The 14,723-nt window shown below is 44.1% G+C and overlaps 2 protein-coding genes across 2 annotated transcripts in view; one reads left to right on the forward strand and one right to left on the reverse strand.

The window, feature by feature from the left end:
- The window catches only part of LOC147618869 (ATP synthase epsilon chain), a 39,554-nt gene that overhangs the window by 20,098 nt on the left and 4,733 nt on the right, over positions 1–14,723 (forward strand). The gene's annotated exons all lie outside the window — the stretch shown is intronic.
- LOC147618872 (uncharacterized) lies at positions 912–4,041 on the reverse strand. The gene is made up of 4 exons (XM_086774343.1): positions 2,381–4,041; positions 1,895–2,240; positions 1,628–1,789; positions 912–1,529 (listed from the first exon to the last, which is right to left on the reverse strand). Exons 1-4 carry the CDS (start codon positions 4,039–4,041, stop codon positions 1,113–1,115), a joined length of 2,586 nt encoding a protein of 861 aa, XP_086630469.1. The 3' UTR covers positions 912–1,112.

Raw genomic sequence — 14,723 nt, forward strand, 5'->3', positions numbered from 1 at the left:
ATGATGCCTCAATGAAGACCATATGCAACTATATGTCCTCAATGCCCTAAGCAAGATTTGAGTATTCTTGTCATTCTCATGGAAGCCACATATATGCTTATGTTGCCATTGGTGGTTTGCACTTGAGTCTATATCAAATTGGTGATTTTTTTTTTTGCAATATTGGTTTCACATGGTCAAGATTGATTGCATTGTAGTGAAATTGGAGTTGATTATGGCACATTGTATGCACAATGGTGTATGGGAGATATGCTATGATTTATATGGTTGGCTTTCATGTGTTTCCTTGAATCTTTAGTGAAAGATTTGGTACCGGATACATTACAAGCTTATGCTTATGAGTTGTAATGATTGGGCATGCATCTATAAGTGCCATTTGTAAGTGAACTCTTACTTGTACTCTTCTATTGCAAGCTATTTCCGTTATCGAATCTAGTTTGTGGTAGAGGAGTATCTTGGCATATAGGCGGAGAAGCCAAGGGGAGAGTTTGCTTGAATCTTCCTTGCCATGAGTACCTTGGTAAAGCGGTAAGGAAGAGGATTAGGTACATTGGTGGCGAAGACTTGGTCCAAGTCCTTGCTCTCGGATTTCAAACTTGAGTAAAGGGGTTGGAAGAGCTTGGCCGAGAGATTGACAACCTTCAACACTCTACATCGACTCTCAAGTGCTTATAAAGGATGCATTTTGTTGGTCAAAGAATTGGAAAGCATGTGATATAGTGCAAGGTGGAAAGATACGTAGTGTACGGCACGCTATCAGTACGTACGGAACGTACTTCTGTACGGAATAAATTTTAAGGTACGTAAACAGTACGTACCATTTGTAAACAGTCCTAGAAACCTGAATATTTTGTAGACATAGCAACCAAAATACTTAAAATAAAGACTGAACCTCATTACTTAAAGTTTAAATCAATTATCAGTTACTAAGCCCATTACACAATACCTCATGTCAACAGTCATAGTGATATAAGCAAGAACCATGAAAGTCATAGATGATAAAAGAGAGTACAAATATCATGTCTACAGCACATGTCCTGGTCCACAAGTGCAAAAAGCAAAACAATGAAACACTACAGTTGTCTAGACTCTAGAGTCTAGACGCAAGAGTCTCAAATCTCATCATCAGATGAAGATGATGAGTCTTCTGAAGAGAGCATGCCTCCATCATTGATACCATTGCCCTCTTCATCGAACTCTGGCTCCGCAACAACAAGCTCTAGTGCATCCTCGTCATGTGCCTCGGGAATCCGAGTGTGAATGAGTTCGACAGCCTCATTTGCACGCCTCTGCTGGGTGCGACGAACTGGAAGCTTTCCCCTGCGAATGCTCTCTCGTCTCGCAGAGCCTGGATCTGGTGCTGCCTGGCGTAGAGGAATGCTGAGAGATCGTGCACGTGAGCGGGTCACACAACGATCCACGCTCTCAAGCTCTCTATGTAAAGATCTCAAAATCTCATCTTGCTTAATCTGCCGATCCACAAGCTCCGGGCTGGGTTCATCTACCAATTTGAGTAGTGTTGGATCAACCTGTTTAAACATGCCACAAATTGCATATTGGATATTCATTGAACTAGAAAAAAATTTCTACTTCTAAGTTCTTCTTGAGTCCAAATTCCAATTTATACCTGCTTCGGTGACCCCAAAGCATGGTAGCTTCGCACGAGCCTCATGTTAGCTCTGCAGTACACCAACTTCTCTAATTGAGAAGTACTAAGGCGATTCCGAATCTTGGTGTGTATAAGAGAGTATGAGCTCCAGTTCCGCTCACATGCTCCAGCTGAGCAATCCTGTGCAAAAATGAGTGCAATGCGAGCAAATTTGTAAATCTTTTAATACTAAAACATCAAGCTTCACTTCCGAAGACTATACTTTAGAGATTAATTACAAGTTACCTGAGATAGAACACGAAGAGCAAAGCGTGAAAGGTTTGGAAGACCAACCCTTCCATAAGAGTGCCACCATGTCAAAGGGAATTTCATGGCTTCCTTCCTCAATGACACAGGTCTCGCAAATGAAGCACCAATACCACTCATGTAAGTGGTGAACTCTCTATCGATCTGAAGTTGCTCCTCCTCTGAGAACATCCTTCCAACATACTCTGACTGCTTCATGCTCAAAGCAGTATTATTCCATAGCTCTGGCGACCTGTAGAGAGGATGGAGCATGGCAGCCATCGCATGGATGGGACGGCTCATGAATGTCCACCGTTTGTCTACAATGTCCAAGATCTCACCTCGGCTGAAAATGAGAGATTGAAAATACATGCCGTAGGTTATAGTGCTAAGTGTACACATGTCAGTCCTGACATGTCATGAGAATCGAGAATCGAGAAGTCATAAAAATCAAAGAAAGAGGAAGAAATTAGAACTATTGCTTACCGTTGAACAGTCATCATGGAGCACTGAGCAACATGGTCTTTCATTTGCATAAACAAATGAAAGACCAGCCCCAAAGTTGAGCCCTCCATGTCTGTAAGTCGGAGAAGGACATACACAGGCTTAAGTGCAACTGAAAGGCTATGAACTTGCTGCCAAAAATCATCATCCAGGATCCGCCTCTGCAAGTATTTTGTACGCTCATCCTCTGAATGATGCATCTGTCGCCACCTTGGATCCACAACTGTTGATGATAGTGAATCTCTTATCTTGTAGAGCCTGTCCAAGACCAAGAATATGTAGGCAAACCTGGTCTTGGAGGGTCTCACCATATCCAAAGGGCTATGGCTCCGAAAGATGGCAAGAGCCTGATGCTTCTTGCAGAAGAAGGTGGTGATCTTTACAGCATCTGCAACAATGGGCTGCACCCAAACAAGCTCCCCAATGTCTTCCATAAGTAAATCAAGACAATGGGCAGCACATGGAGTCCACACTATATGTGGAAACTCTGCCTCGACCATTTGACCCATTGCCTTGCAGTTAGAGGCGTTGTCGGTCACCACCTGCACAACATTGTCCTCCCCAACCTCAAGGATAGCCTGTCGAATGTGGCCATAAATGAACTCCCCTGTGATCCTGTCTCCTGCTTTCCCTACATCCACGGCACGCAAGAAATAGGTGCCCAAGCAAGATGACACAAGGATATTGATTATGTGCCTCTTGCGAATGTCTGCCCACCCATCTGAAATAATAGTGCATCCAAACTCCTGCCAACCTGCTTTCACAGGAGTGAGCGCCTTGTCTATCAAGGCCTTCAGCTCATCCAACATGGATGTACGCATCTTCGTATACTCAAGACCTGTCCACGTCTCAGTAGGCCCTACCTGCGCAATTGCTTTCACCATTCTTTTCCATTGGTCTGTCCTTAACACATTGAAGGATATATTACACTCAATAAGAGTACGACAAATCTCCATTTCTGCCACCCTTTGCCGCTCCTTTACCCAAGCTTGTGATGAGATACAAGAACGCAGAGTGGATTGCTTTGATGCCTCCCCTGCACCTCTCGCATCTTGTGGCAGGAGGTCCTCATCATCGGCAATACGTGCCCTCTTCCTGCATGTGGTGGATTGGGCTGAAGCCAAAAGACTTTCACCCTCATCTAGTGTACCTGAACCTGTAACATCTCCAATAAAAGCATCATGGAGAGCATCTTGCGTACTTTCACCACCTCTAACACTGCTTGCACCACCCATTGCAGGACAATTCTCCGCAATCAATTGGTCCCTCACAGCTTGTGGTATTTTATCACATGGACCACATTGATTGGTGCACCCGATACCTGTCATGTGCTTGATGACGCGAGTTATGGTGCTAGTGTACTGCTCCCCGCAATACTTGCATGCCCATAGCCGAGTACCTGACCCTTGCTGAGAAGGGGTGTTAACAACCCTCAGGACATTGGTGTGGATTGCCGAGTTCGGGTTAGTCTTGCGCGGCATGATGAAGTCTGGGTGGGAGAGAGAGCGAGGAAATTTGCTCTGCAAAGTTTTGCAGGTATACACAGGGGACACGATTTTGCAAGTACACACAAAATGCCCAAATTTTGGTCGCTTATCTACAATCGCATGATTGCCACACACGCGCCTCGCCACACGCCACATTTTTATATTTTTTTTAATGATTTTGGCGGATCCGCACAGTACGGTACGGTACCGCACCATACGGCTGTACCGTACCGTACGGCTGTACCGTATTGTACGGATCCGTACATACGTACGGCAGCAACCTTGATATAGTGTTGCAATTGATTTTCAATCGAGTTTGTACTGAGACTTGGTTGCAAAAACGAAGGAGATGTTGTCGAAATTTGGTCAAAATCCATGCATAATTACAACCTGAAACCCTAATTCAGTCTACAATTGACGGAGCTGATTTGAAGGGTTTTACATAGCTTGAAAACTTGTACTAAGGGCTACAATTCAAGCTATCAAGCACTCAATTTCGACAACGATTACTTGTCCAATCGAAAGATTCTGTAAAAAGGTCAAAGTGGGGTCCAATCAGAAACATCACTTCATATTGGCAAAGTGAGCATAGGGTTAGGTTTCCCATACCCTAAGCTTTCCATCTAGCCTTAAACCTCCTCAATCGGACATCTGAGCTATCCGCTACGTCTATTTTTTCACTGGATACTCTGTTTTTGCAAATATTTGGATTTTTGGACTGAACCAATTTTGACATCATAGCTGGATAGTATACTCTTCCCTCGTTTCGGCAAGCTAAAGACTTCAAGATCGGACTCTGTTTGCTTGGTCAAATTGGCAAATTACTCATCGGTTCACTTTCCAAAGAAGTCAAAACAGAGAGTACTTGTGCATTGACCTTCATCAAAGTGATCATACACGGGGTTCTACACGTCATTGCCTCTCTATAGAGCTAAAGAGCTTGTAAATCAGAGTTTGGGAACATATCCAACTTGAATTTGGTCGTTTTCCAATGGCATCCAGGTCAAAGACTAAGGCTACTTTTAAGGTAGTGGTTGAGCATGAGAGTGGTGTTCCGGAAGCAAGGCAAGATGCTCAAGAGCATGTGCAAAGTAATGTTGACTTGCATCAAGGGTTACACATACCACAAGGTTCCATTGAGAATCAAGGGATTGTGGAATTGATGGAGAAGATGTATCTTGATCAACAAAACACTATGAGCAAATTGCCAAAGCTTAGGCCAAAAATCTCAAGATGATGCAAGTAAGTAAAAATTCTTTAACCGCTTGGACCAAAGATTTGTAGCCATGAATCAACAATTCCAAAGAGTTGGTGACACTTTACATGATGGGTTTGTTGAGATTAAGGAGGGGTTCACTATCTCAAGGCAAGAATTGGGCAAGAATTGATCCAACGGTATCTGGAGCATTGGGACCCCAATCTTTTGAATCTACCGTGGGCACTTCGAATGCAAATGCTACACATCTACCTCAAGTTAGTCCTCACCAACTTGAATCAAGTCATGGGCCTCCTAAGATGCACCAAGGTGGAACGGGCTCATTTGGAATGCCTATGCAACAAGGTGGTTATGGGATGCCTATGCATGGTCCTATGAATGGGGTTTCTTCAATGCAAGGGAGAAATGTGGACAAAAGCAAAGGCATTGTTTTGGAAGAATCAAGAGTGAATGGAAGTTGGAATCATCCACATATGAGTGGACAACACTTTGATGAGATGGGTCATCATCCTTCATACATGGGTAGTAATCACTTTGATGAGATGGGTCATCATTTTAATGGGATGGAACTTAATCATGGTAGACCTCATCACTTCAATGAGTTTGGGGGAAATCATGTTAGACCAAGGGAGCAGAGACCGCATGCTTACCATCGAGGTGGTGATGAAGAAGGTTTAAGGGAGTGAAGGACAAGTTGACTTTTACTAAGTTCAATAGTGAAGGCTCAACCAATGAGGAGTTTGTAGAATGGATTGACAAGATGGAGCTTTACTTTTAACTTAGTCCTCGTAGTGATAGGGCCAAGGTTTTGTTTGTTACTTTGCATCTAGAAGGTTATGTCCATGCATGGTGGCGGCACTTGAATGCTCATGGCTATTTGATCACTACTTGGGATGAGTTCAAGAATGAGATTAGGAGAACCTTTGTGTTAGCCCTCAATAGATTAAGGATGGTGGAGAAATGGGATGATCTCACTCAAATGGGCAATGTAAAGGACTATGTGCACAAGTTTATGAAGTTTTCACTTCATGTGGAAGGCTTGAGTGAGGAGTATAAATTGAGGAAGTTTATCAAAGGGTTGCAAAACAACATCAAGGTTGATGTGGATGCTCAAAGGTCCGACACCATCAAGGAGGCCATGCTTCTTACGGAGATCTATGAGGCAAAATATACACATGCTAGTGGATCAAGACATGGATTTAGGGTTGATATTGGCACTTCAACTTTGGGCAAATCTTTAGTGGAGTTACTTATTACACGGGTCCTCTTAGATTCCCAACCGTCTATGGAAGAGGTGGAAGAGGAAATTTCAGATTTGGTAACTCTTTTTCTCGACCTCCACATGGTGATGGGAAGCAAGTTGATGCAAAAGCATCTAACAAGAGCAAGGTTTTGGGAGAAGATCGTATTAATGACCGGAAGGAAAACTTAAAAGGGTTTATGCTTCAAGTGTGGTGACAAATGGAACAAGGATCATTGGAAGTCACATACTTTTGGCTTGCAAGTCACATGCTTTTGCCAGTTTTAGGACTTGGATCGCGATGGTGGAAACTTAATCTTGGTGTAGAGTTTCATTCCTCCCGATTGAGAATGGTGGCGACTTTGTACCATTTGATGACTTCCTTGCTTCAAAGGGCATTCACCAACAAACTCCAGTTCCTTACACTACTCAGCAAAATGGAGTCGTGGAACGAAAGAACCGGACCGTCAAAATGATGGCACGTGCTTTGTTGCATCATGTTGGTCTCCCTCTTGCTTTTTGGGGTGAAGCTGTGGCTACCTTAGTTTATCTCATTAACTAGTCTCTCACGAAAGCAGTTGAGGGGGGTGACTCCAGAGGAGGCTTTTACAAGACACAAGCCTTCTGTTTCTTATCTTCGTGTTTTCGATTGTGTTGCTTATGTGCATGTTCTAGACAAGAAAAGGACCACACTCGCACCTAAGTCAAAGAGAATGATCTTCACATGCTACAGTTTGAGATCCAAAGGGTACCGCTTTTGGGATCCGGAGGTTGATGACATCATCATTTCCCCATGATGCTCGGTTTGATGAGAGCTTGTTTGGCATTGATTCCTCTCCACCTGATGCATCCATTGACTTTCACGATGATCCTCGACAGATGCTAGTGATCTTATATCTCTTCCATGTCCAGCTCCTCCTCCTCCCCCCTGCTACAACCCCGGTGCCAACCGCTACTTTACAGCCACCCGTTCCTGTTGCACCAGCTTCTGTAGCTCCCAGTCCCTCTACGAGTCCTGCTGTGACTCCGGGATTACCCTCACTAGTGCTTACTTCATCACCACTTCCAGCAGTATCGGATGAGTCCTCTACTGTAGCTCGATCTTCTTCTTCACGCTTTGAGAGGAAGGCTGGCCTACCTTGGTGGATTCAGCAACTCTTTAGAGATTTTGGTCTCAATGATGCACATTTTCATGACCAGATCTGAGGATCTCTACCACCACCCTTGGACCTCGCCGTTCGTCTTAGGCTTCCACATCTCATCACACACTGAATTATGCTCTCATGAGTTCTCTCCAAGAGATCGATGAGCCTGAGAGTCCAGAGGAGGCTCTTTCACAGTTGCAGTAGCAACAAGTCGTGGAAGCAGAGATGGCCTCTATTGAGAGGAATAACACTAGGTCTTTGGTGCCATGGCCTTTACATCGTCGTGTTATTGGTGTGAAATGGATTTTCAAAGTCAAGTTTCATGCACATGGTACTTGTACAAAGTCCGCCTTGTTGCTCGAGGATATGCTCAGAAGGCACGTGAAGACTTTGATGGGACATTTGCTCCTACAGCCAGGTCAAAACCACCATCAGGATTGTTTTGGCTCTGGCTGCACACTTCAGATGGTTCGTGTTCCAGATGGATGTCAAATCCGCTTTTCTGAATGGAGATTTAGAGGAGGAAGTTTATGTTGAGCAGCCTCCCGATTTTGTGATTCAAGGACAGAATACCCATGTGTATCTTCTGCAGAAGCTCTTTATGGTCTCAAATAGGTACCCCGTGCTTGGTATCAGAAGATTGATGCCTTCTTGTTATCTCTTGGCTTTGAGAGGGCATATGCTGACATCAATCTCTATGTGCTTCTTTCTGATGGGGATATTTGTGTCATTGTTTTGTATGTTGATGACCTCATTCTTTTTGCTCAGATACTGAGTTGGTCACACCGGTTCAGTCCAAGCTTTTAGCGACATTTGAGATGATTGATCTTGGCCTTCTTCATTATTTTCTTGGGTTGGAGGTTTGGCAGAAAGATGACTGTATCTTCATTTCTCAGTAGAAGTATGTAAAGAAGCTGCTCTCACTTTATGGGATGTCAGATTGTACACCTCTCTCTTTTCCCATGGATCCCAATGCCAAGTTATCCAAGGAGGATGATACACCCTTGGTGGATTCCATATAGTACCGGCAGATTGTTGGCTCATTGCTTTACCTTGCCAACACCCGTCCAGATATCTCCTATGCTATGAGTGTTTCCAGCCAGTTTTCATCAGTCGTGCGAAGGTCTCATTGGCAGGTAGCCTTGAGAGTTCTTTGTTATCTTCGAGGTACTTCAGATTATGGCATCACCTATTTCAGTGGTGCTGATTTGGTTGGTTTCACAGATTCTGATTGGGCAGGTAACGCAGGTTGCATTGATACTCGGAGGTCTACATCTAGATATTGCTTCATGCTTGGGTAGTACAGGATTGGTTTCTTGGAAGTCTCAAAAGCAGTTGAGTGTTTCTGCTTCTTCCACCGAGGCTGAGTATAAATCCTATCTTCTCTCCTCCACTGAGGCACTTTGGATTTCTGGAGCATTTGTGTTGTGCCGACACTTCCCTAGTTACCATCTTCTCGGATTCTCAGAGTGCTATTGCTCTAGCTCAGAATCGTGTGATACGGGGACGATCCAAGCATACTGAGGTGCATTATCATTTTGTACATGACTGGATCGAGTTGGGACTTCTTTGGTGGCCTACCGTTCTACCAAGGACAATGTGGCCGATCTCTTCACCAAACCACTTCCGAGAGCTACTTTGGAGGTGTTACTTCAACGTGCTGGTATTGGACCGCCCCTCTGGCGCGCTGAAGAGGAGGTGTTGGAATATATCATCTCCAGAGGGTCTACATCACCTTTTTTCATGCTTGTACTGGTCTTTTTATGAGACCCTACATTGGGATATTTAGCATATATTATTTGGGATTTTTCTACCATTTTTAAGGCATTTTATAGCATTTTAGGCTTCTGGACAGCTATCGGCCTGCTATACAGCTGGCCAACTAGCTCTTTGGAGGGATATATTAGGGTTCTCACCCTTTCCCTCACTTTTCATCTCTCTTTGGAGGGATATATTAGGGTTCTCACCCTTTCTCTCTGTCACCATTTGGCCATCCAAATGGTTCACTCTTGCTTTCACACTATGTACATATTGGATTGGTGTCCATGGCTTATGGAATATGCCTATGCAGGTGATTGACACGTGTCATGCTGTATAGTTGGATATGATATTCCGCTGGGACTTGATGTTATCATGCTCGGAATATCTGGAGGACTTGGCTTTCTGCTGGGACTTGTGCCTTTGTGTACATGCCCGGAAACGCCTGGAGGACTTGGCTTTCCGCTGGGGACTTGTGCCTTTGTGTACATGCCCGGAAACGCTTGGAGGATTGGCTTTCCACTGGGTCTGGTATTGCGTATACTTGCCTGGAAACGCCTGGTCTTATATGGTTTCATGAACGGAAATTGCTCATGCCAATGCTGCATTGCATAGCATCTTTATGTGCTTGCCTGCAAATGAAATTGCATGCTGTTTTCATGCCTGCATGACCTATGTGTAGTTCCGGGCTAGGGGACGCCCGCCCGTGAACCGTGCGTGTGAAGCTGTCTGCTGACATGGTTGTGTGGCATGTGAACAGGTGGTAAGTATTACCCAATCTAGGCTCAAATAGCCCTTAGGACTTAGCCAATATTTATAAGTGAGTGCGTTCCCACTTCATTAAAGTTTGGGCGCCCAAAAGTCACTTATAAATTATGACCGCTTCCAAGTTCACACTCACTGAAGTCCCGAGGCAGACAAGACTCAATGTCCAGGACCTGATCCTCCCTTTTTACTCATAAATGGGCATCTCCCCATGTCCCTTCACCTGATTGGACCCCAATTCACTTACTTATTAAGAGAAATTCGTGTTTTCTCTTCATGAGGATTTTTGGAGGCTGAAAACTCTGTTTTTCCACCATTTCTCTCCATTTCCAAGCTCTCCATAGCCATACCCAACTTGCTAGGGTGTTTTCCAAGCTTCCAAGAGTGTTTCCAAGTGCTAATCACTCTCCTACTCACTCCCAATGACTGAAATTCAGCAAAACAGCTCTCATTTTTGCTGTAATTTCTGGTCTTTTTGTTGAAAACCCTAATTTTAGCCTTCCTTTCTCAAGTTGAACCATAGGGGAAGCTTTCCCAAGGTTCCCTTCATCCTCTTGAAGACTTTTGTCGCGAAGGATTGCGGCAAATCGAAGATATCAACACTTCTAAAGCTTCCAACGCGAAGGCTTCCGCTTGCAACAACTTCTATGAAGATTGGTAAGCTAATTGGACAATGTGTTGTCATTACTTACTCAGTAGAAGGGCAAGACTCCTTGTTTAGCCGCCCTGTGTAGTATTTCTCTTGTCCTATGTGCTCTTGAAGATGTTGCTACCTTGCTTGGTAGAACATAGAGCCAATGGTAGAGAATATGGGCACTGAAGTCGGGCCGGGCATCAAGGCAGCTCCTTGGTGATCTACATCGACATACCATTGTTTTCTAAATGCTGAATTTCATATGCATTGGCATGGAGGATTTGGCAATGGATGCCCGTGAAACTATGTATTGAATTTCTCCAATAGTAATACAATTTACTCAAGGGAGGGGTCGGCCGTTCCGGCTCATTGTGTGCCTCTTGTCAATTCAGCAATTTACTTCTTGTATTTGAGCAAGTGTCCTTCAAATCTTAGTGTATTTAAGTGTATTGATTAGCATTGTGTTCAACCAAGTTACATTGGTATCAGAGCATACGGTTCTCTTTCACTTCTATCGTGAGAGACGATCACCGTGAACACTAGCTATCTCTACACTTAGAACATTATGGACAGCCATACAATGAATGTTGGAGATGCTAATACAAGAGGCAGGGACAATGAAATGCATGCCTCCAATGCTTTACAGGATGAGCAAACTCATGTGGTGCACAATAGGGAACATGAATATGTGGGACAGCCGTCTCGTGGCAAAGAGAAGATGCAAGAAGAAGAGTCGATAGTCTTGAGGGCTGAACTTACTCGTATGCAGGCTCTTCTCCAAGCACAACAAGAAGAATTGAATCTCTATCGCCGCGAGGATCCATTGGTACATGACCGTTTGAAGACCAAGAAAGCTGAATCTTATATGGATCATGCAATGGCAATGATTGCTCAAGAGTTGCACATGCAACCAAGGGATGCAGCACGTGCATACTTGGCTCGTTTTGAGGATGCCTATGCAGAAAAGGCAACCATCCCACATGTCTTGGAATCCCCACAAGTGCCCGAACAAGAAGTTATGTCTAAGAGGATGAATCTCCATGCTATGGGAGAGGAACAATCAGTGACTTCACGCCATGCAGGAATATCTCATGTAGCCCGTGAAGGATACAATGTTTATGGCAGTGGTCAAAATGTATGTCAAATGCCATTGCCGGCTGAAAATGTACATGCACAACACATGCAACATGGGCTGCAATTTTCTGTTGGTGCAGGTATTCCGCGTATCTCTCATGCCACTCATGCCTTCGAGTGTGCTCGTGAGGGAGAAGCTATGGCTGAAAATGTATCAATGCATGTTGAGGGGCCAGCCATGCCTCATGCTTACAGGGCACATGTATCTATGCCTTATGCATCACCTTTTGGTCCAAAAATGATGCCAATTACAGGGACTGTCCCAATGGACAAACATGGGGGAAAACATGTTGAGATGCACACACATGCATCAAAGTCTCGTGACTTCAAAGCCGGAGACAAATCTGTGAAGTTTGACACATATCATGGAGAATATGATGCATCAAAGGCACTTGCTTTTATTGCCCAGTTTGATATTGCTTTCAGTGATGAGGATTTCACTCAGAAATCCATGATCCGGCATGTAAGCATGTTCATGAAAGGCACTGCTGCCCATTGGTGGCTCACGGAGAAGCTCTCACCGAATCCTGTTAGATCATGGAAAGAGTTCAAGGAGAGGTTCTATGCTCAATTCTTGCCTCCCAATGCATTGAATGAGATAACAATGAAGTGGGATTGGGTAAAGCAAAATGAGGGGGAATCGGTAAATGCATATGTACAAAAGTTTTGGAAAGTGCTTTTGGAGGTGTCTCCATTTATGCATGTCACCGAGGCGGAAAGGAAGAGAAGGTTTCAATCGGGATTGCAACCCGTGTACAAAGCGGGATTACAAATGTATCCTGGTCATACCTTACACCAATTAATCGCAGCCGCCACCGCCACCGAGCAATTGGAACTCAAATTGAGTCGATCCAATAAGGCTAAACCCTCATTTCAAGGCAAAGAGAGGGCTGTCCAAAACCTGCAAAATGATGGACAGCCACCTAAAAGGGACCAAAACCAAGCCAAATGAGGTCCAAAAGCTGAAAATAAGTTTGCTAACAAGCGCCCTTATAAGCCAGCAAACTTTGGTCTTAGTACTGAGAAGAAGGAGCAATATATGCGTGAAGGCAAATGCTTTACTTGTGGCAGCACTGAGCACATGGCAAGAGCATGCCCAAATAAGAAGAACAAAGCTGAAAATGCTAATGTACCGAAGCCTAATGTGCATATGGTTCCGGATGTGCAGGGCAACACTTCACATGATAGCAAAGATAGGGTTGTATGTAAAGCTTGGGGACAGCTTAAAGATCAACCCGCTTTGTTCATGTTTGATGATTGTGCATCGGAGAATTTCATATCCACTCAGATGGCAGTTGCTTTGGGTATTGAAGTGGAGGACATGGGTCCTAAAATTGAAGCAGGGGCTGCCTTTGTTGGTAGAGAAGTGCAGGTCATGCCTATTTTTGGCAAGTTGCGCATACACATTCAAGGCTATGTGGATCATGAGGATTTTCTTGTGGCGCCTTTGAATGGCTGTGATGTATTGCTTGGAAAGCCTTGGCATACACGTATTGATCCGTGCAAGGCTTACAAGACTAACAGGATCACCTTCATACATAAAGGCCGAGAACATGTAATTGATGCTGGTGAAGAGGGTGATACCATTCCCCTTGTATCTCATGTACAAATTAAGAAAGTAATGAAAAAGAGTATTTTTGCGTACTTGATTTTTGTACGAGATCCTATTGAGAAAACTAATGTACATGTAAACACTCTTTGTAATGATAGGCTGAAATTTTTGCAAGAGCACAATGATTGTTTTGCTGATGAGTTACCAAATGAGTTACCACCTGTACGAAAGAGCTCTTGGCTGTAATTCATGCACTTACTATATGGAAACATTACCTTCTTGGGGTTGATTTCACTGTGAAGACAGATCACCAGAGTTTGAGATATTTTCTTACTCAAACTAAATTGTCAGAGAAGCATATGAGGATGGCCAATTTCCTCTCTATGTTTCATTTTCAGATCTTGCACACCCCGGGAAAGAAGAATGTAGTGGCCGATGCATTGTCACGAAAGCCGTATGCAGCAGCTATCTCGGTTGCCTCTCATGGGGACTTGTCTACCATGCGTAATTTGTATCATACGGATGCTGATTTTGCCACTATTTGGGCTGATTTGATGGCTGGTCATGCACATGCCTCATATGTGATCAAAGAGGGTTATCTCATGAAAGATAATTGCCTATGTGTGGTGTCTGACATGAGGCAAAAGGTTTTGGATGAGTGCCATGCTCCTCCATATGCTGGTCATAGAGGCATAATGCCTACTACGCACATGATTGAGCGGTATTTCTTTTGGCCAGGTATGCGGAAGGACATAGAGGCACATGTACGTGCATGTATCACCTGTCAAAAGGTCAAATTTGATAGGCAGAAGGCACCAGGTTTGCTTCAGTCATTGCCTATTCCCACGCAGCCATGGGAAAGTATTACAATGGATTTCATTATGGACTTGCCACGTACCCAACAGGGTAATGATGCAATTTGGACAATTGTGGACAGGTTTAGCAAGCAAGCTCATTTCTTGCCGGTCAAAAAGACCATCAAAGCTGAGCATATGGTTAAAATATATCTTGCACAAGTCTTCAAACATCATGGAATGCCGAAGTCCATTGTGTTGGATAGAGATCCCAGGACTACAAGTCTCTTTTGGCGGGCCTTATTTGATAATATGGGTACCAAATTGGACTTCTCATCAGCTTATCACCCTCAAACGGATGGGCAAAGTGAGGCTGCAAATTCAGCCGTGTTGGATCTCTTGAAATGTTATGTGGCGGATCAGAAGTCTTCTTGGGAGAAGTACTTACCGCTTGTGGAATTTGCATACAACAACACGGTGCATGCATCTACGGGAAAGGCCCCGTTTGAGATTATTTATGGTAAGGTGGTTTTACCACCCATCCTTCGCACAAAGGATGAGATATTTGCAGCTGATGAGTATGTAAGAGACTTGGATATT

Source organism: Cibotium barometz, chromosome 34 (assembly GCF_041138505.1).
Source record: "Cibotium barometz isolate CiBa-2024 chromosome 34, ASM4113850v1, whole genome shotgun sequence".
Taxonomy (NCBI): Eukaryota; Viridiplantae; Streptophyta; class Polypodiopsida; order Cyatheales; family Cibotiaceae; genus Cibotium; species Cibotium barometz.